This window comes from Neovison vison, chromosome 2 (genome assembly GCF_020171115.1).
Source record: "Neovison vison isolate M4711 chromosome 2, ASM_NN_V1, whole genome shotgun sequence".
NCBI classification, from domain to species: domain Eukaryota; kingdom Metazoa; phylum Chordata; class Mammalia; order Carnivora; family Mustelidae; genus Neogale; species Neogale vison.
The window spans coordinates 93,838,960-93,861,940 of NC_058092.1; the positions used below are offsets into that span (position 1 = coordinate 93,838,960).

A 22,981-nucleotide genomic window follows, 5' to 3' on the forward strand; every position below is an offset into this window, starting at 1 on the left:
TCCAACTTTGTTCTTTTTCAAGATTGTTTTGGCTATTCAAGACAAATTACAATTTCAAGTGAATTTGAGTATTGGCTTTCCACTGCTGCAAAAAAGGCTGCGGAATTTTTATAGGAATTACATGGAATCTGCAGATCAAATAAGTACTGACATTTTAACAATATTAAGTCTATCTGTGAACACATGATATCTTTCCATTTATTTAAATTTTTAAAATTTCTTTCAGCAATATTTTATAGATTTCAGAGTCCAAGTTTTTCACCTTGTTGGTTTAATTTATTCCTGGGTATTTTCTAGTCTGGATAGTTTTTATTTCTTTTCCTTGTCTAATCATTCTAGCTAAAACTTCCAGTAAATGTTGAAGAGCAGTGGTAAAAATAGGCATCCTTGTCTTTGTTCCTCATTTTAGGTGGAAAGCTTTTAGTTTTTCACCTTGAGTAGGATATTAGCTTGGGGTTTTCATAAATAAACTTTACTGTGCTGAGGAAATTCCATTTTTTTCTTAGTTTTCTGAGAGCTTTAATCATGAAAGAGTGTTTGATTTTGTCAAATGCCTTTTCTGCAACAACTAAGATGACCAAATGTTTTTCTGTTCTTCTTTCTATTAATGTGATATATTACATTGATGGATTTTTTTTAAAAAATATTGGACCAGGGGCGCCTGGGTGGCTCAGTGGGTTAAGCCGCTGCCTTCGGCTCAGGTCATGATCTCAGGGTCCTGGGATCGGGTCCCGCATCGGGCTCTCTGCTCACCAGGGAGCCTGCTTCCCTCTCTCTCTCTATCTGCCTGCCTCTCCATCTACTTGTGATTTCTCTCTGTCAAATAAATAAATAAAATCTTTAAAAAAAAATATTGGACCAGTTTTGCATTCTGGGATAAATCCACTTGATCAGGGTATATAATCCTTTTAATATGCTGATGAATTTGGTTTGCTAGTATTTTGTTAAGGATTTTTGCTTTTTTTTTTTTAAAGATTTTATTTATTTATTTGACAGAGAGAGATCACAAGTAGGCAGAGAGGCAGGCAGAGAGAGCGAGAGGAGGAAGCAGGCTCCCCGCTGAGCAGAGAGCCCGATGCGGGACTCGATCCCAGGACCCTGAGATTATGACCTGAGCCGAAGGCAGCGGCTTAACCCACTGAGCCACCCAAGCGCCCAGGATTTTTGCTTTTGTTCATGAGAAATATTAGTCCATAGGGGTTGGGTTTTTTGGGGGTTTTTTCGTTTTGTTTTTAGAGATTTTATTTATTCACTTGACAGAGAGAGATCACAAGTACACAGAGAGGCAGGCAGAGAGAGAGGGGGAAGTAGGCTCCCCACTGAGCAGAAAGCCCAACGCAGGGCTCGATCCCAGGCCCCTGAGATCATGACCTGAGCCGAAGGCAGAGGCTTTAACCCACTGAGTCACCCAGGCGCCCCGGTTTTTTTTTTTTTTAATTTTATTTATTTTGAGAGAGAGTGAGAGTGCACATGGAGGGGAATGAGCAGAAAAAGAGAGAATCTCAAGCAGACTCCATGTAGAGTGCAGAGCCCAACATGGGGCTTAATCCCACAACCCTAAGATCATGACCTGAGCTGAAATCAAGAGGTGGAGACTCAACTGACTGACCCACCCAGGTGCCCTGGTCTGTAGTTTTCTTTTCATGTAATGTTTTCATCTGAACTGGGTATTAGAGTAATGCTGGCCTCATAGGATGAGTTAGGAAGCATTATTCCTTCCACTTACATACTTTTGGAAGATTTTTGAGAAGGACTGATGTTAACCCTTCTTCAAATGTTTGGTAGAACTTACCCCCAAAGCTATCTGATCCTAGATTTTTCTTTGTTGGAAGCCTTTTTTCTTAAATTTTATTTATTTATTTGACAGAGAGAGAGAGATCACAAGTAGGCAGAGAGGCAGGGGGAGAGAGAGGGGGAAGCAGGCTCCCTGCTGTACAGAATGCCCGATGTGGGGCTCGATCCCAGGATCCTGAGATCATGACCTGAGCCGAAGGCGGAGGCTTAACACACTGAGCCACCCAGTGCCGTTGGAAGCTTTTTGATTATTGATTCAATCTCTTTACTCATTATAGGTCTGTTGAAATTTTCTATTTCTTCTTGAATCATTTAGGTAATTTGGGTTTCATTTCAACTCGGTTATCTAATTTGTTGGCTTATAATTGGTCATAGTATTCTCTTATAATTCATTTTATTATTATAAATATGTATTATAATACATATTACAATACAATACCAAAAAAAGTATTAGCCATTTCTGATTTTACTTACTCATGTGTGCCCCCCCCACTTTGGTCTAAGTGCTTGTCAATTTTGTTGATCTTTTCAAAGAACCAACTTTTGGTTTTACTGATTTCCTCTACTGTTTTCCTATTCTCTATTTTATTTTTCTTCCCTCTAATCTTTATTACTTTCTTCCTTCTGATAAAATTTGTTCTTCTTTTTCTAGTTCCTTAAGGCATAAGGTTAGGTTATTGATTGGAGATCTTTCTTCCTTTTTATTTTTTATCTTTTTAAAGATTTATTTATCTGACAGACAGAGGTCACAAGCAGTCAGAGAGGCAGGCAAAGAGAGAAAGGAGGAAGCAGGCTCCCCGTGGAGCAGAGAACCCGATGTTGGGGTCGGTCCCAGGACCCTGGAATCATGTCCTGAGCCAAAGGCAGAGGCTTAACCCACTGAGCCACCCAGGCGCCCCATCTTTCTTCTTTTTTAATGTATTCATTTTCAGCTATAAATTTCCGGAGCACTGTTTTTGCTGTATCTCGTAAGTTTGGAATGTTGTATGCTTTGGGAAGTTGTATTCATTTTTGTTAGTCTCTAGGTATTTTCTAATTTCCCTTGCAATTTCTTTGACCCATCAGAGTGTGTTAATTTTTAGAAACTTGTGAATTTTCTGTTATTAACTTCTGGCTTCATTCCATTGTAGTCAGAGAAGATATTTCACATGATTTCAATCTTTGCTTTTTTTTTTTTTTTAAGATTTTATTTATCTATTTGACAAAGAGAGAGAGCAGGGGGAGCAGCAAGCAGAGGGAAAGAGAAAAGCAGCTGAACAGGGAACCCTGTGCAGGGCTCAATCTCAGGATCTTGGAATCATGACCTGAGCTGAAGGCAGATGCTTAACTGACTGAGCCACCCAGGCGCCCCTGATTTCAATCTTTTAAAATTTATTGAGATTTGTTTTGGGTCCTAACATATGCTCTATCCTGAAGAATGTTACATGTGTACTTCAAAAGAGTGTTCTGCTAGTGTTGGAGTGTTCTTTTTTTGTTAGTATCACTTTATGTATTTGCAGTCATGTATTGTTAATATTCACATATTCATAAACTTACCAATACTTAGAATACGAACACTGATCTGAGGAGTCTAAAAAAACAACTTCCTCTAAAAAGACTGATATAGACACCTCTGGGTGAAAAAAAGGTGCATCCTCCAAAGCAACAATATAGTTGTTTTATAGATGTCTGTTAGGTCTAGTTGGTTTAAGTATTGTTCAAGTACCCTCTATCCTTATTGATCTTCTGTTTAGATGTTCTACCCATTATTTTAAGTGGGGTATTGAAGTCTTCAACTATTATTTCTCCCTTCAACTCTGCCACTGTTTGCTTCACAGATTTTGCGGTTCTGCTTTTTGGTGCATATTCATATATGTATTTTTAATAGTAATTTTTCTACTTTATTCATAATATTTAGTTGAAGACAAAAAAATTTATTGAACTTATTAAAACTACCTCTTCACCTCTTCTAAGTGGCATACCATATAAGATAAAATTTATACTCTATTATACAATTTCTTTTCCAAATCACCAGAGAAAAATAATTTGGAACTCGAAAGACTTGGATAAAAATACTTGATATTATAAATGTCATAATTTTTGCTCACTAAATCTAATTAGTAAAATATAGAGGATAGTCTTACAAATACAAGCTATCCACATTCAAAGTGAGTTCAATTACTTGAGTTCTGAAATATGTAAGATTAATATAAACTATGGCATTTTAGATTGTTAATAAATTCATCAGTTAAAAATGCTCCAAAATACATGACAACTAAAAATACCATGCATCCTTAAGGGAAAAGGGATAAAATTACTTAATTAATAAGAAAGTCTAGATCGTCTCTCACCTACTTCCAAATATTAGAAAATTCCTTTTACATTCTATCTAGGCAAATACTATTACTTTAGAGAATAATTCTAAAAGTCACTAAGTCTATTAAATATTACCTCATTTTTTTCTTGCTTAGCTGGTCCTGGGTTCTGTGCTCCATTTGCAGGCTCTTTTTCTGAAACTGAACTCTGGCCTGGGATTTCACTGCTTATAGGCCGCTGTGCCTCAATGGGTGTATCACTTCTTTCAGAAAGATGCAAAAAACAAACAAAAAAACAAACAGGAAGAGGTAGGGGTGAAGGAAAATATATTTTAATTAACATAATGAAAACAATCTAAATGTTCATCAAATGTGCAAAAAATAGATTTTTAAATATTTCTTTCTTCTATTAAGGGTATTATCTAAGAGTTTCTAAAAAAAAAAATAGAATGTGCTTATAACAGAATGTGCACTGGATTATTAAGCAAGGAGGGTAGCGGCTCCAGTCTGGTGAAATCACTTACATTCTCTGTGGCTCAGCTTCCTTTATAAATTGAATTGAATAATAAGCTCAAAAATCTTCCAATGACCTAATGCCTGAATTCTCTTCATATCTTAATCTGTGATTTTCTTACCCAAACATTAATTTTTTCCCTCCAATATGTTTCAACAAAATTTTTAAAAATTTTTTTTTCAGTGTTCCAAGATGCATTGTTTATGCATCACACCCAGTGTTCCATGTAATACATGCCCTCCTTAATAGCCTGGTGGTGGGTATTAAAGACGGTACATTTCAACAAAATTTTAAGAACTGTTTAGATTTTATTAAAAGACTGTCTTTGGTTTATTTGCACTTAACATAAAAGCTGAATATACATCTTTTCAATATTTTAATGCATACTAATTAGTAAGCTTAATATCTTACATCAGGTTGTTTCTAATATTCTTCTGAACACTAGTAATTTCTACTTTTCATAGTTACTGTGTTCAAAATTTTTAATAACTAACATCATCCAAAGATGATGAATACCACAGACATTTATACAGACTATCCATTGGCACAAGGTACCATGTACATGTACAAAAGTAAAATGACCTTTCCCTTAAAAGAATCTGATTATGGGATGGCTTCATAATGGCCTCTCCAGGCAGATGTATGTAAGACATAACAAATTACAGGTCTAGGGTTCAGGAAGCAGAGCTAGTCATCCTCAGAAAGGCACCATTAGTTAGAAGCTTTTGGATAAGTATCTCAACATACGGAATCACACATGTACCCAGAGGAGGAAGTAGAAAGACAGGAAAAGTTTTCAGCTACCAGTCAGTGCTCTAACCTGCTAAGGACCACAAGAGGTCCCACTTTATGTCCAAAAGACAGATCTTCTAAGAATTATTAACTGTATAGAGATAGAATAAAATGACCTTCATAAGGTAAAATTTAATTTTGCAATTTATATAGCATTTCCACATGCACTATCTCATTTAACTTGGACAGCAACTGATGAAATAAATTGTAACTCCCATTTCACAGATAAGGAACAAAGTGATTTTCCTAAAACTGCAGAGTGGGTAAATAAAACTAGGATTTGAATCCAGATCTTCAGGATCCAAATACAATGCTGACCCATTCCTGAGAATTTGTATATTTTTGCTGTTTAATTTTGAGACCATTACACTGAGTAGCCAAAGCTTAGTTTCAACTGATTTTTCTTCCTTTGAGTTTATGAGTAAAAAGCTGTCTTTACAAAACACTACATACTCTCTTATAAAGCTTTCTTTCATGTTTTGTCTTCTTGTTCACCATAATAACTCAATCACTATACCCAGGATGCAGCACGGTGCTAGCACAGAGCAGACATGCAAATATTTTTAAACAAATACTGTTTAAACACGAATTTACCACAAATAAGAGGTCTCCTCATGTGGCATCTTCAACATAATTGATCTAATTAAGCCTCCTAATATTTTCAAATTGCACCTCAAATATTTTTAAAAACAAGGTTCACTTTCTCCAAAGTAAATTTTTTTTCCAATTTATTTATTTTCAGAAAAACAGTATTCATTATTTTTTCACCACACCCAGTGCTCCATGCAAGCTGTGCCCTCTATAATACCCACCACCTGGTACCCCCAACCTCCCACCCCCCCCGCCACTTCAAACCCCTCAGATTGTTTTTCAGAGTCCATAGTCTCTCATGGTTCACCTCCCCTTCCAATTTACCCAAAAGCACATACCCTCCCCAATGTCCATAACCCTACCCCCCTTCTCCCAACCCCCCTCCCCCCAGCAACCCACAGTTTGTTTTGGGAGATTAAGAGTCACTTATGGTTTGTCTCCCTCCCTATCCCATCTTGTTTCATGGATTCTTCTCCTACCCACTTAAGCCTCCGTGTTGCATTCTCCAAAGTAAATTTTTATACTTTATCCACGGAACAGTAGTCCTCCACAGCATGTTATTAGCAGACCTTTTGACATACTGTCCTTACCTGGAGTATGACACTCAGATGGGGAGCACCATTCACATACTTGCCTCTCCGCTAGGAGCTTTATCTCACTTCGCAAGTCAACACCCTATTTTATAAAGGAGGTCTTTGAGGCTCAGAGAGATTAACAAACTATCTCAAGGTCACACAACTACTAAATGGCAAAGATATTGTTCAAACCCAAGCCTGACTCCAAAGATCATGCTCTATTCATTATTCCACACTGCTTTGGCTTGTAAGTCTTCCAATTTCACAAGCATGACAGATGTTTTCTGGGTTACTGCTACTGCTCAGCTAATAACACATGTATTACTCACTTCTGATATATCATTTTTTACCTCTCTGTTTATTCTATAATCTAGTAACTTATACTCCACTTCTTTATGTCTTTATCCAGTCATTCTTCAATTTTTACTACTCTCTTTACATAAGCAACAGCACATGTAGAGTCAGATGTGGCTGGATTTTTGTGTCTTCTTTCCACACAATCCCACTGGTGTACATGTCCAAACATGCCATTCATTATACCGACCAGGAAGTTCTTCTTATGCACTCAGAAGAGTATCAGCAGCTCCCCCAGAACTGAAGTTCAACATCCCAAACAATGAAAATTTTCTTTAAAGATACTGGAAAGTCCAGGATAAGTTTAAGATAGTCTCTACCAATGCTCAAGACTCTATTCCTTTGGGATTTAGATAACAGGAAGCTCCTATAATAAGTTATACTCATCCATTTTCATGACTAGGTATCATCTCTTATCTTTCAAGTAGAGCAATAAGATGCCTTGGGCCTTAGCAAGTCACTTAACATCCTAAAATCCCCCCTTCCCTTTAAAAAACATTAAACAAGATATCACAACTCCCTACTCTGCAACCTCATAGCAACTTAATAGAAAATAATCTCGGGATTGTGAAATCAAACCCCACATCAGCCTCTGCACTCCTCAACCTTCCCTCTCTAAAAAGAAATAATAATTTTAAAAAAGCGATTTGAACATTAAACATACACACACAAAATCTCACACTTGCGAATATTTTCTAATTTTTACAAGCAAATACTTACCGTTCAGGAGATTCTTCATAAATACTGTGACATTCTGTATTCTCAAGCATGAGACTCCTACTGAGGTTTTGTACACCTGGATAATGGAAGTTAGCAAAGGAGTGTGACATTGGAGAAGTTTTGTTTCCAAGGTCTGAGATTCTCTTATCATGACTGGTTAGTCCACAAGTGAGGCCATCTAAAGCAGGATTCAGAGAGCGGGTCATATAGGCATCAGCTGATTGAGGCCTTCTCATTGGAGATGATGGATAGGGAGAAAGTTTGCTGATAAGAGGAGTCAAAAGATCAGCATATGCAGCTTTTGTAGGTTTCAGAAGTTTGTCAACATGAATATTAAGCATTTTCTGTTCAAAAGCACAAGAGAAGACAGAAGATGGGAGATTCTGAAGCCATGACAATAAACTCAGATCCAAGTCATCACAACCATTACCACACAAAAGATCAATGCCAAGAAGTACTTCACTTTCTGTAATTTCTTCTCCAGTTGCTTTACTTTGACAAAATTCTACACAGCATTCATAAAGTAGACCCTTCATTACAAGCTGAAATAAACGATTGTTACTTGCTTTAAAACCAGCCTCACTTAGCTTCCTATCAGCAGGGATGAATTCTGCAACCATGACACAAGCCTCTTCAAAACAGTGAACTCGTGCAGTGCTGGGATTCCAGTCCTTAAATTCAGCATGATTGGTCAGACGAGGCAAAGTCAAAAGCAAACAGAGCTTGCTATAATCATCTTTAGAAGGACAGTATTCTTCTAGGGCATGCAAACATTGCACAGCTTCTTGCATGGTAAATTCCAGCTGTAAGAAAAATTTAAGTGATAACTATTAAGAGAGATGTTATGAGATATGAAACCAAGAGTATTTTATTCAAATACAAAGATACCTTATAAATTCTCATAAACTAGTCAACTGCAAAAGGATAAACTCTACTGTCCCAGAATACTCATATTGCAAGATATTTAACAACTTTCAGGTCAGGAATCCAGGAATCAAAATGCTTTTCACTACTAAAATAAAAATTAAATAATTTGGTTAATTAGTAAACTAAACTCTTACTATAAAAATAGTGTTCTAGTTCAGGCTTCAGACTATCACTCTCAAATGTACAATTTTTAAAGGTCAAGAATAATTGAGTTCTCTAGAAATGAAAACTGAAGCATGTCATTATTCAATTGTTTATATAGCTTGCTGTCACTCCAGCTTACCCCAAAAGTAAAAGAGCCATTCTCAAACTTGCCGTAAGAGAAATTTGTATGGAGAAAGAAAGCAAATGAAAAAGAAAGAAAGAAAAAAGAACATTTACAGTTCATTTAGTACAAAAACAGAATGAAAGAGAATAAAGGAAGCTTAGCTGAGAGACAGATTACAATAATTTGGGTACTGAATATTACCTTAGACTCATAAACTTTTTATGATGTAAAGGAATCTTAGAGCTTATATATCTACCTTTCCTCATCTTATATATGAAAAAAGTTGGGGAGCAGGATTTAACAGAAGTAATACAGTTGGTTAGTGACAAAGACAAAATAAAAATTAGGTCCTTTGACTTATATTCCAGAGTTCTTTCCACATTTAATCATTATCTCTTTTTTTTTTAAAAAAAAAAGGCACCTGGGTGGCTCAGTCAGTTGGGCCACTGCCTTTGGCTCAGGTCATGATCCTGGAGCCCAGGATGTAGTCCCACATGGGGCTCCCTGTTGGACAGGGAGTCTGCTTCTCCCTCTGACCCTCCCACCTCTCATGTTCTCTCTCTCTCATTCTCTCTCAAGTAAATAAATAAAATCTTTTTTAAAAAATCATTATCTGACAAACATTTCTCTATTACACATGAAAGTCCTCATTGTAATATTTTTTTAGTTTATTTCAGTGAACACCTCCTGGCACATAGTAAGTTTCCTTGGTTTGGAAACAATGTAACAATACTATTACTAAAACTTTAAAAGTAAAACCCTTCCTGGGGCATCTGGGTGGCTTAATCAGTTAAGTGTCTGAGCTCAGGGTCATGGAATTGAGCTGTGCAGAGCAGGCATCCCGCTCAGCTGGGAGTCTGCTTCTCCCTCTCACTCTCCCCTACCCCTCCCTGGCTCGGACTCTCTATCAAATAAATAAATAAAATCTCAAGAGAGAAATAAATGTTTAATAAATCCTTTGAATCATTAAATTTAAATTGTCATAAAGGCATAAAGATTTTATCAAAAACCCCCTCTGTTGTTGTGCTGAGCACTGGGTATTGTATGTAAGTGACCAATCACTCGATTCTCTACCTGAAACTAATACTACACTGTATGTTAACTAACTGGAATTTAAATAAAAAGTTGGAGGGCGCCTGGGTGGCTCAGTGGGTTAAGCCGCTGCCTTCGGCTCAGGTCATGATCTCAGGGCCCTGGGATCGAGTCCCGCATCGGGCTCTCTGCTCAGCAGGGAGCCTGATTCCCTCTCTCTCTCTCTCTCTCTCTGCCTGCCTCTCCATCTACTTGTGATTTCTCTCTGTCAAATAAATAAATAAAATCCTTTAAAAAAACAAACAAACAAACAAATAAATAAATAAAAAGTTGGAGGGAAAAAAACCACCTCTGCTACAATGTAAATACTGAAAAAACAAAAGGAAGTTAATAATTCAGTTCTGGGATAAATAAAAAGCAACAATGTAGCATCTTTAAGTCAAACATCTATTGGAATCTAAATCACCTTAAACATGAGAAGAGCACACATTACTCACCTAGCTACCAGCCAGCCACTCATTCATCATCTTTATCTAAATCTTGCAACAAGTTGAGAAGCATTACAGACTGAAAGCACTACAGCTACAAAAGAGTAAAATCTTACCCCATCCTACTTCATAAAAACTTTGAAAATTCATGATACTAATCTTTTGTTTTAGTGAATAAAATACTTATGACTGAAACAAGACTATGGCGCAAACCTTCAGGAATAAAAATCTTACATGCTGGGGCTCATCTTCTGCTGACATTGCATTGTTAACACATAAAGCTTCTAAAAACTTCTGTTTCAGGATAATATAACGAAACCTGTAAAAATAAAATATGAAATATTAAAATTAAAAAGCTGAGTTACAGTAATGTCAAAGATTGGAAATGAAACCCAAGTCCCCAGAGCAACAGAGGCCATATTTGTTCCAAAGGACTAATTAATCCTTTAATATTTTTTGAAAAATTAATTTTCTAATGTCTCAAAAATCAAATACACTTAAAAGTTACTATACCTGCCTTTGCTTACAAAAAAGTTCTCAAAATTCTTAAAAGCTTATCACATTGAGGCTACAATAATTTCAGAATTAAGTAAATACAATTGAACACTCAGAGGAAGGATTTCCAATATTAATTCTGAACAAAAATCAAGTTTTATTGAAGATGTTAAATATTATCTAATATGAAATCAAAGTCCTTTACATTTAAAAAGCTTTATGTTTTATTATATTTTGTTTTATTATTTTGTATTTTATTCAAAATACAAACATGACAACTGTCTAATAAAAGCAGGCTGAACTATCGTAAAAAAATGAACATTTCCGGGGCACCTGGTGGCTCAGTGGGTTAAAGCCTCTGCCTTCGGCTCAGGTCATGCTTCCAGGATCCTGGGACAGAGCCCCACATTGGACTCTCTGCTGAGCGGAGAGTCCACGTCCCTGTCTCTCTCTGCCTGCCTCTCTGCCTACTTGTGATGTCTGTCTGTCAAATAAGTAAATAAATAAATAATATTTTTTTTAAAAACGAATATTTTTGAAAAGTCATAAAATAGCCATAAACTTTAAAACTTCTTTTTTTGTAAGGAGGCTCCAGCATGAAGCCCAACACAAGGCTTGAACTCAATAACTCTGAGATGAAGAGCTAAGCTGAGATCAAGAGTTGGATGCTTAACTGACTGAGCCACGCAGGTGCCCCTAAACCTTAAAACTTTTTAACAGAGGGGGCACCTGGGTGGCTCAGTGGGTTAAGCCTCTGCCTTCGGCTTGGGTCATGATCTCAGGGTCCTGGGATGGAGCCCCACATCGGGCTCTCTGCTCAGCAGGGAGCCTGCTTCTCCTCTCTCTCTGCCTGCCTCTCTGCCTACCTGCGATCTCTGTCTGTCAAATAAATAAATAAATAAAATCTTTGGAACAAAAAAAAAAACCCTTTTTAACAGAGATGTTTCAGGGAGAGGAGTCTGCTTGACTTGCCTAAGAATTTAAAAATGTTGGATGCCTTAAGCACCTTAAAGAAAAAGTATTTCTTCGGACTAAAAATAATGAAACTTCAGTCATTCTTTCAACATTGTTATGGTAGCAAATATGTGTAAAATAAAACAAAATCCTTGCCTTCAAAAAGAGGGTCATCTAAAAAATTGTATAAAATATGTATACTGTACAGCAAGGTCTCAAAGGAATGTGAAACCAATTCTATCAGAAGGGGTGGGAAGTATAAGGAAAGTCTTATAAGAGCTGACCCACCCTGCCTGCCTCTCTGCCTACTTGTGATCTCTGCTAACAAATAAACAAATAAAATCTTTAGGGGGAAAAAAAAAGATTCAAAGGTATAAGGTCTTCCGGTGGGGGGCACTCTCTGGTCAACACAGTGTAAACTAAAACTCAAGCAGAGAGCTGAAGTTCCACATTATTGAAAAGTCAGCAAAAATGGTTGATACTGCAAGAGTGGCTGAAAAGCAGGGAAACATCAAAAAAAAAGAAAGAAGCTATAATGAAAAATACACCAACATCTATTATATTAACTCAGCCCAAATCTTTGGCTATCTCTGGAACTGTGAAGATGCAAAGGGGACTCCAAGGAGCCCAGAGAAAGCAAGAGATGAAAGCCTAATTAACTGAACCAAGATCTCAGCTGGCATCCATTAAGTGAGAGTGGAACCGAGTTAACAATCTGCAGGAATAAAAGTCAATCCTTTTTTTTTTAAAAAGATTTTATTTATTTACTTGACAGAGAGAGATCACAAACAGGCAGAGAGGCAGGCAGAGAGAGGAAGGAAAGCAGGCTCCCTGCCAAGCAGAGAGCCTGATGTGGGGGCTCGATCCCAGGACCCTGAGATCATGACCTGAGCTGAAGGCAGAGGCTTTAAGCCACTGAGCCACCAAGGCGCCCCAAAAGTCAACACTTTTCAGAGGAAGATAAAAGAATCGAGTCTCAGCAATGAATCCACAATATGCAGAAGACATTTTAAAAATGACTAGATTTATTAAAATAAATAAAAGTCACTCATAGTTAAGAAAAAGGCAATCAACAGAAGTTGAGCCTAAAATGACCTAGAAGTTGGGATTAGCAAACAAAGACTATTAGCAAGCAATAGCGACTATAAATATGTTCAAGGACTTAAAGGGAAATATAGTCACAATGAGTAAACAGATGGAAATATCTCAGCAGAAAAATGATAAAGGAAATTCTGAAATGGAAAAGTACAATTATCTGAAATGAAAAATGCATTATATGAGCAGACTACTAATAGCAGAAAAAGGCATCAGTGGGTGCCTGGGTGGCTCAGTGGGTTAAGCCTTGGCCTTCAGCTCAGGTCATGATCTCAGGGTCCTGGGATCAAGTCCCGCTTCGGGCTGTATGCTTGGCGGGGAGCCTGCTTCCCTTCCTATCTCTGCCTGCCTCTCTGCCTGCTTGTGATCTCTCTCTGTCAAATAAATAAATAAAATCTTAAAAAAAAAAAAGAAAGAAAGAAAGAAAAGAAAAAGGCATTGGTGAACTCTAAAAGTAAATCAGTAGAAATAATCCAGACTGAAGAAAACACAGGAGGGACGCCTGGGTGGCTCAGTTGGTTAAGCGGCTGCCTTCAGCTCAGGTCATGATCTCAGCTTCCTGGGATCAAGTCCCATATCGGGCTCCTTGCTTGGCAGGGAGCCTGCTTCTCCCTCTGCCTGCCTCTCAGCCTACTTGTGATCTCTCTCTCTCTCTGAAAAATAAATAAATAAAATCTTAAAAAAAAAAAAAAAGAAAGAAAACACAGGGGAAAAAAAAATGTTTTTAAAAAAGGAACAGAACCTCAGTCCTGTGTGACAATATCTATCATCTGATACCGCATAGAGTCCCAGATGATAGATATCTATCAGATGATAGATACTGTCCCACAGGACTGAGGAAAAGAGAAAAGGGCAGAAAAAAATATTTAAAGTAATGGCCTAAAGATTGCCAAATTTGATGAAAATATATATACTTAAAGATTCAAAAAGCTTAGTGAACCCTAAGCAGGAAAAATACAAGAAACCCAATGATAAAATATTGTTGCCAGAGTCAGGAGTTGGAAGGATGGGCAGAACAGGTGAAGTGGGATCCAAAGATACAAACTTCCAGTTATAAAATCATAGGGATATAATGTAGAGGATGATGACTATGGTTTATAATGCTGTACTGTACATTTTAAAGTTGCTAAGAGAGACATTAAAAATCTTCCTCACAACAAAGAAAAGTTTTTGTAACTATGTACGGGGATGAATGTTAATCAGACTTACTGTGATGATTTCCGAATATATACAAATATCCAATCACTGTATTGTAGACCTGAAACTAATATGTTATTTATATGTTACTGCAAAAAAAAAAAAAAAAAATCTTGAAGGCAGCTAAAAAAAAAAAAAGACAAAAAGAAAAGAAAAAGAAAAAAGAAACAAAGAGAATCAGCATACAAACACAGCTAAGTGTTCATCAGAAATAATGGAGGGGGACGCCTGGGTGGCTCAGTTGGTTGAGCAGCTGCCTTCGGCTCAGGTCATGGTCCCGGCATCCTGGTATCGAGTCCCACATCGGGCTCCTTGCTCGGCTTCTCCCTCTGCCTCTGCCTGCCTCTCTGTCTGCCTGTGCTCGTTCTCTCTCCCTCTCTCTCTGACAAATAAATAAATAAAATCTTTAAAAAAAAAAAAAAAAAGAAAAAGAATGGAGGCCAGGAGACAACTGAATGACAACTTTAAAATCTTCATGTTATTATGAAGAAACAACTGTTTCAGATATGGCCCTTGTGACTTTTTGTACAGACACTGTCAAAAAAGTTAAGTTTATATCTAAGATTTTCAATCAATTGAAATACATGCAACTTGTCCTCGATACAACTGAATTGGATTGAGCATACTATTTTCTAGGAAAGCTAACAGTTTTGTTTTTAAATTTTTGTTTATTGTTTTGTTTTGCTAAGCCTCTACCAGTGATAAGACATTAAAAGCTTCAGAAGAAATCTTACCTTTTTTTATCAAATTTTTCCATACATTCTAGAGGCTGAATGAACTGAAGAACTTCATCCCATTGACCATCAAGGATTAGCTGCCTATATAAAGGAAAAAAAACCCAGCATTTTATCAAATTTGCCTCATACTAATTAAAAGCAGAATAAATATGACAACATTAAAACCAGTCTGAAGTCTGTAATGAGGTTAACATTTTACATGGTTCTTTAACCCCTCTAAGTAAATTTTTCACAACTTACTTGTAACAACGTACCCTATATGAGAAGAATTTTTGATCTGCAACCATTTCTCATTCTAACATATGTGTTTTTCTCATGTATATAAAAACATTGGGCTAAGTCTAAAAGTTCCTTTATTTTCCTATTCATCTTTCAGTATTAAAGCTCTTCTGTCTTACTTAGGGGCCAGTGTGCAGGTATGCTCTAGACTTACTAAATCAGTGGTTCTTCACTGGGGCAATTTTGTTCCCAAGATATCTGGTAATGTTTGGCAACATTTTGGGTTGTCGCAATTGGCGGGGGGGGGGTGCTACTGGCAATCAACTGGGTATAGTCAGAGATGCTACTAAACATCCTACAATTCACGTGACAACCTGCACACCCCCCATGACCAAGAATTATCCGGCCCAAAACGTTACTAGTGCTGAGGTTGAGAGATCCTGCTCTAAACTGTGATTTCTATATCTCTGAGGCATTTGACACTAAAATTTATACTCTACAAATAAAAACAGCAAGGATACGAACAGATTTCATCCTACTTTAGTGGTCTATGGGAACTTCCAAAAGTTTTAAGGCATTCTATGGCTGCTCTTTTATAATAGCAATTTCCCTATTTTTGGCTTTTAGAACAGTAAAATTTTAAAAGGGATGGGCAGGAGGATCTATATCTGATTGCCAACTTTGAGTCTGCAAATAAGGAACATTAATAAAAAGCAATCATAAGGGGCGCCTGGGTGGCTCAGTGGGTTAAGCCGCTGCCTTCGGCTCAGGTCGTGATCTCAGGGTCCTGGGATCGAGTCCCGCATGGGGCTCTCTGCTCAGCAGGGAGCCTGCTTCCTCCTCTCTCTCTCTGTCTGCCTCTCTGCCTACTTGTGATCTCTGTCTGTCAAATAAATAAATAAAATCTTTAAAAAAAAAAAAGCAATCATAATGTATATCATAATCATTTTATAAATAGGCATTTTAATACTTAAAAAGTAGGAAGGAGGGCGCCTGGGTGGTTCAGTCGTTAAGCGTCTGCCTTCGGCTCAGGTCATGATCCCAGGGTCCTGGGAACATGGCCCACATTGGGCTCCATGCTCAGCAGGAAGCCTGCTTCTTCCTCTCCCACTCCCCCACTTGTGTTCCCTCTCTCTCTGTGTCTTTCTGTGTCAAATAAATAAATTAAATCTTTAAAAAAAAAAAAAGGTAGGAAAGACCATAATTTCAAAGGTGAGTCCTTTAAGATGAATACATTTAATTTAAAAATTTACCCTTCTACAATTCTTTGCATTTCATCTCAGACCAGCAAAACTTCATCCCAATACCCAGCAGGTTCTTTGAGGGGGCATATTTGAGAGCCACTGCTAAATTACCAGGAGTACCAATGCTTGAAAGAGAGCCAAAAGAATATGGCCTCCGTACTGGTTCCTGGTGATTACCATTGACTAAGCTCCTCAGGGTTAAATGACATTCATAATACAGAATACAGAAAAGTTCAAGCAATTTAAATAAATTCTCTTAATATAGTAAAGGTTTTTTTTTTTAAGTTCCTTTTTCATGACTTAGGGATACTTCATCTTTTAAGGCTTTCCAACTCACAAAATGCTATCTCCAAGAATCTGTACTCTTTGTCAAAGGATATTCAGCATCACATAAGCAAAAAATACATTTCTGTATGGAAATTTGGGTTTTCCTTTTTCCATCCAATTCAAGTTAGGATATATTTAGCTTTGCATTTTGGCAAATATGTTAATTCCCTTTTGCTCTGCAATTCCAAGAATCTTGTTCTAAGGAAATAATCCAATATATAGAAAAAGCCCTATGTATAAAAGATGCTAAACAGAACACTTATTTAAGATAAATTGGAAATAATTTGTCTAAAAATAGGGGAACCATAGGAAATTAAATTGAAAATTTTTATAGTATAAATTTGTAATAACACAGGGAATGCTTATGATGTTAATGGATAAAGGATACTAAATTATAAATGCAAAGAATTGCTGTTTTTTAAAAAATATGTATAGAAAATTATCAGTATGAAGTCTGTCTGGGTGGTGGGTGATTTTTCTTCTTTATTTTTATATATTTTCTATAATGAATAGGTTTACATTCACTTCTATGGCAAAAAAAAAAGGCACTGCAGAAATATTTTATCTGCCTGGAGTCCCCGATTTTTTACTCAAGTATTTTCTGTGATGACACCACAACCATAAGGGAGTTGTGACTCTAGATTTTTTAATGGACCTCTGGATCTTACTACTGAAAACATTCTTTAGAGAACATTATTTTGTAAATGTTCCATTACAAAAACAAACATTAGGAGCACCTGGGTGGCTCAGTGGGTTAAAGCCTCTGCCTTCGGCTCGGGTCATGGTCCCAGGGTCCTGGGATCAATCCCTTCACTGGGCTCTCTTCTCGGCAGGGAGCCTGCTTCCCTCCCTCTCTCTGCCTGCCTCTCTGCCTACTTGTGATCTCTGTCTGTCAAATAAATAAATAAAATCTTAAAAAAAAAAAACAAGCATTATATTTAAAAATTATAGGGGTGCCTGGGTGGCTAAGTTGGTTGGGCCTCTGCCTTCAGTTCAGGTTGTGATCGCTGGATCCAGGGATCGAGCCCCACATCGGGCTCCCTCATTAGCAGGGAGCCACTTTTCCCTCTCTTCCCCACTTGTGCTCTCTCGCTATCTCTGTCACTATCTCTTAAGTAAATAAATAAAATCTTTTAAAAACACAAATTTTAAAAATTATACTTATATAGCCTTCTCATGATTATATCTACCCGTGATACACATATTACCTTATTATTACTTAACACTTCTTTGAAAGAGCTACAAAACTCATAATATTAATGAAATCATACCTCAGAAAAAGCATATCATCTGAAAACAGGCCATTTATGACTCCACTTTCCTTCTCAAGGGCCAACATACTAATGTGAAGCTTCTTTGAATTCAGGAAGTCTAAAATTAGCTTAATGATTTCAACCTCTTTTACATTCACTGTTTCTTCAGCCGTCATGTTGATAGCCTAAATATTAAACAGAACAAAAATAAAAATTATTCTTACTGTTTTATTTCTAAGTGCTATTAACTGTCTGGAAACTACACATTAGAGATTTCTTGGAAATATTTAGTACAGGTATTTTAAGTGAAATTAATTTAATATTTATAAAAATCAGTCATTCTTTAAGGTGTAATAAAGGTTATGGCTGTAATTTTTTTAAGTCCTCGTCTTTGAGAGATACACAATGGGATAATATAGATTAAATGATATAAAGTCTGTGATCTGCTTCAAAACAATACAAGAGGGGACTGGGAGGAGATAAAGAGGCAACAAGAATAATCATGACTGGGGCGCCTGGGTGGCTCAGTGGGTTAAAGCCTCTGCCTTCGGCTCAGGTCATGATCCCAGGATCCTGGGATCGAGCCCCGCATCAGGCTCTCTGCTCAGCAGGGAGCCTGCTCTCTCTCTCTGCATGCCTCTCTGCCTACTTGTGATCTCCATCTGTCAAATAAATAAATAAAATCTTTAAAAAAAAAAAAAGAATAATCATGACTACTGAAGTGGGATAATGGATAAATGAAAGTTCATTTATATTTGCTATGGTTTGGACATTGTGTCCTCCCAAATTAATCTGGTGAAATCCGAATCTCCAAATTGATGGTATTAGGATATGAAATCTTCGGGAGGTGATTAGTGGGATTAGGTGTCCTTCAAGAGGCCCCAGAAAGCTAGCTCAACCCTTCCACCTTGAAAATATGCAATAAGACAGTTGTCTGCAACCAGAAAGAGAGACCACATCAGAACTGACCATGCTAACACTCTGGTCTTAGATTTCCACCTTCCAAAGCTGTGAGCAATAAATTTCTGCTATTTATACGCCACCCAGTCTATGGTATTCTGTTACAGCAACCCAAATGCCTGAGATAGTATTATTGTCTATTCTTACACGTTTCTAAAATTTGCCATAGTAAAGAATATTGTAAAAAGTCACTAATAACCATGTTTAGCTATGTTCTAAATAACTTGCTCTAGGTATATACTCAGTCCATAAGCAGTTACTGCTTTTTCTCTGTGATAGGCACTGTTCTATACTTGGGAGACACTGGCCTTGTCCTTAAGAAGCTTATAGTCTAGCAGCAATATGTAAAATGTTATACCTTGTCCTTTGAAGCCAAACAAAGTAAGGCTGGTTAAAAAAGTGCTACTTTAAGTCAAGTTGGTACTATGAACTTAAACATGAAACAAAGATATTTCAACTCTCTACAATCTCTTATGTTACCTATTAGTGTTCACTGAAATAACTAAGCACATAGGTTATGAATTCATAAAGATTTAGAACTAGGAGGAATTCTGAAGATCATTTCATAGATGAGGCCATACAAGTTAAACGGCCTAACTTGTTGCAATTTTCAAAGGTCAAAGCTCAGAGCAATACAAAAGACTACCATGCTAACAGTAAGATTAGCTGCAAAGACACATCATCAGATCAAAAAGACTGTAAGCACATCTTTCTCACAGGACGAACAAACTTTAACAGAGCTCACAGAAACAAACATACATGTACACAAACATGTTAATTTTCTTCCAACTTATCAACTTCTTCATAATGAGAAGTATAAATGTCTAGCATACTAGAATGCTCCTATCAGAGGAGTACATTTTCTCTCTTAGAGAACATGGTAGGGTAAACAAAGGACAGATCATGGGTAGATAATTGTATGATTCAAATATTTAATGACATCAGACTAAGTTAATCTCCTACATCCATCTCCAACAATAAGGACATGCTTGCCTCAAGAAACAAACAAATCACACACACACAAAAAAAAATCTCAACAGGGCAGCCGCCCCAGTTCCACATGCTTTGGGTTTCCCTTTGCTTTCTTCTGAGCTGCCCGTCCTCCTGTTAAGAGACTTTGTTCAAAAGAGGATACACTAAAATTAACGATATTTCTACTCACTAAATTCTAATTACATTTCAGAACTGCCTCCCTGAGATTACTCCTAAAGCACAATGATTAGTGATTTTAGCATTTCCCAAATCTTCATGTAATTCTTACTAGCAAAAGAATGGCTTGGGGCGCCTGGGTGGCTCAGGGGGTTAAAGCCTTTGCTTTTTTTTTTTAAAGATTTTATGTATTTATTTGACAGAGAGAAATCACAAGTAGATGGAGAGGCAGGCAGAGAGAGAGAGGGAAGCAGGCTCCCTGCTGAGCAGAGAGCCCGATGTGGGACTCGATCCCAGGACCCTGAGATCATGACCTGAGCCGAAGGCAGAAGCTTTAACCCACTGAGCCACCCAGGCGCCCAAGCCTTTGCTTTTGACTCAGGTCATGATCTCAGGGTCCTGGGTTGAGCCCTGCATCAGGCTCTCTGCTCAACGGGGAGCCTGCTTCTCCCTCTCTCTCTGCCTGCTTCTCTGCCTACTTGTGATCTCTCTCTGTCAAATAAATAAATAAAATCTTAAAAACAAACAAACAAACAAAAAGAATGGCTTAAACTGGGGCACCTGGATGGCTCAGTTGGTTAAGCAACTGCCTTCAGCTCAGGTCATGATCCTGGAGTCCTGGGATTGAGTCTCTCATCTGGTTCCCTGCTCAACAGGGAGTCTGCTTCTCCCTCTGACCCTCTCATGCTCCCTCTCTCTCTCTCACTTGCATTCTCTCTCAAATAAATAAGTAAAATCTTAAAACAAAAAAAAAAAAAATAGGTGGACTTAACTAATTTAGTGATCAGAAAAATAATTGCCCCCTCCATCTCTAAGATCTTAGAGGGGACTTCACTTATATCACTATGTACCAACTATACAACTCAGTGCAGAACTGAGATGTAATTTTCTAAAGTTGTTCAATATACCCAATGGTGCTGAACATTTTGTAGGCCTCCATTTATTAAATATTCAGTCTAAATATGGAGTAACTCTGGAGTTACTATGAATCTATGACAATAGTGCCACTCTAAATCATAACTACAAGTTTAATGTTGCCATCATTTCTGATTATTAAATAATTCTTACAAATACGTATTTTACATTGACTTTACATTTAAATTTCGGATAGAGAAAATGTTTCCTAATTAACATAGAATTGGTCAGGATTTTTTAAAACACAAGCTTTAATTCTAGACTGTGAAATTCTTCGTAGAATAGTGTAGTATTTTAACCACCTAACCCAGAATTTTAATTCTTATAAAATTCACTGTTGTTGGATATAATATAAAACACAGGTAAAGGGGCACCTGGGTGGCTCAGTGGGTTAAAGCCTCTGCCTTCGGCTTGGGTCACAATCTCGGGGTCCTGGGATTAAGCCCCAGATCAGGCTCTCTGCTCAGCACGCAGCCTGTTTCCTCCTCTCTCTCTCTGCCTGCCTCTCTGCCTACTTGTGATCTCTGTCTGTCAAATAAATAAATTAAATCTTTTTTTTAAAAAGTTATTTGTTAAAAATAAATAATAAATAATTTTTTAAAAATAAAACATAGGTAAAGAAGGACCAGGGTGGCTTATTCAGGGAAGCCGCTGCCTTCAGCTCAGGTCTGATCTCAGAGTCCTGGGATCCTGGGATACATACCCATGTCAGCGTCTCCCCGCTTGTCTACCTCTCCCTGTCCCTCTGCCCTTCCCAGGCTTGTGCTCTCTCTCAAAATCTTTAACTAAAACAAACATAGATATATGCTTGATGATTATATCTTATTCTGTTACTGAAACATTTGTAGAGGCTCCCCAAATCCTAGCTATATAATTTAGAAATTAAGTACATTATAAGTTTTAAAGTTAAGATATAAAAACAGAATTCATATATATTTTTAATTTCAAACTATTAATCCCCATAAAGCTAGAATTTTTCTCTAATTCAGAATAGTAGAATTCAATAATAAATGCTTCATGAGATGCCTGGGTGGCTCAGTTGGTTAAGAATCTGCCTTCAGCTCAGGTCATGATCCCAGAATCCTGGGATTAAGTCCCACATTGGGCTCCTTGCTCAGCAGGGAGCCTGCTTTTCCCTCTGCCTGAAGCTTCCCCTGCTCATGCTCCCTCTCTCCCTTTCTGACAAGTAAATAAAAATCTAAAAAATAGTCAGTGTTTCATCCCCCATCCTCAGGGGAGATATAACACAGAGTTAACTGGCTAAGAAACAACTAAAATTATCTTTTAAAATGAGATGCACAGGGGCACCTGGCTTAGTGGGTTAAGCCTCTGCCTTTGGCTCAGGTCATGATCTCAGGGTCCTGGGATGGAGCCCCACAGCAGGCTCTCTGCTCAGCAGGGAGCCTGTTTCCCCATCTCTCTCTGCCTGCCTCTCTGCCTACTTGTGATCTCTGTCAAATAAATAAATAAAATCTTGGAAAAAAAATTAAATGCACAGTATGTTAAGTGTTCAACAAATGTTAGTTGAATAATTTAAGATGCAATTAATGAAGAAATGTCTCTAAAAAGGTACAGAGTAAATTATTTTCTTTACTACTATTCTAAAAGCCATTCAAAAGGATGGAGGGGTGCCTGGGTGGCTCAGTGGATTGAGGGTCCAATTCTTGGTTTTGGCTCAGGTCCCTGCTCAGTGAGGAGTCTGCTTCTCCCTCTTCCTTTGCCCCTCTCCCCTGATTGTGCTTGTGAGCCCTCTCTCTCTCTCAAATAATCCATAAAATCTTAAAAAACAACAACAAAGAAAAAATAAAAGGATAAATCTTTGGCCCTTTATTTAACTAAAGTCAGCTCTGACAGTATCTTATGTAGACACATCAGCCCATGGTACATGTAAACAATTACTCACCAGGCAGAATTTATGCAGGGCCAACAATAAAGGGTGTTCTACTGAAAACAGAAAACAAAACAAAATCAGAATGTTTCAGTATTTCTATAATAAATGATAAATTTACATATAAAGAAATCACAAAAAAATCTTTATGGATTTTCCTTTAAGAAATTAGTTTTTGCTTATATCCACCTCTGGACTA

At 37.4% G+C, this 22,981-nt stretch overlaps 1 protein-coding gene across 6 annotated transcripts in view; it reads right to left on the reverse strand.

Annotated features, from left to right (window-relative positions):
- WDR47 (WD repeat domain 47) overlaps positions 1-22,981 on the reverse strand; it is a 62,687-nt gene that overhangs the window by 26,601 nt on the left and 13,105 nt on the right. For 2 of the 6 annotated variants that reach the window (XM_044238823.1, XM_044238821.1), the window contains exons 2-7: positions 22,798-22,838; positions 17,889-18,055; positions 14,825-14,908; positions 10,584-10,668; positions 7,635-8,437; positions 4,225-4,351 (exon numbers count right to left, since the gene is read on the reverse strand). In XM_044238823.1, coding sequence (XP_044094758.1) covers positions 4,225-4,351; positions 7,635-8,437; positions 10,584-10,668; positions 14,825-14,908; positions 17,889-18,046 — 1,257 coding nt within the window. In that variant the 5' untranslated portion in view covers positions 18,047-18,055; positions 22,798-22,838. The remainder of the gene's footprint in view (positions 1-4,224; positions 4,352-7,634; positions 8,438-10,583; positions 10,669-14,824; positions 14,909-17,888; positions 18,056-22,797; positions 22,839-22,981) is intronic. The other 4 variants (XM_044238822.1, XM_044238819.1, XM_044238824.1 and 1 more) reach the window with 3 other exon arrangements.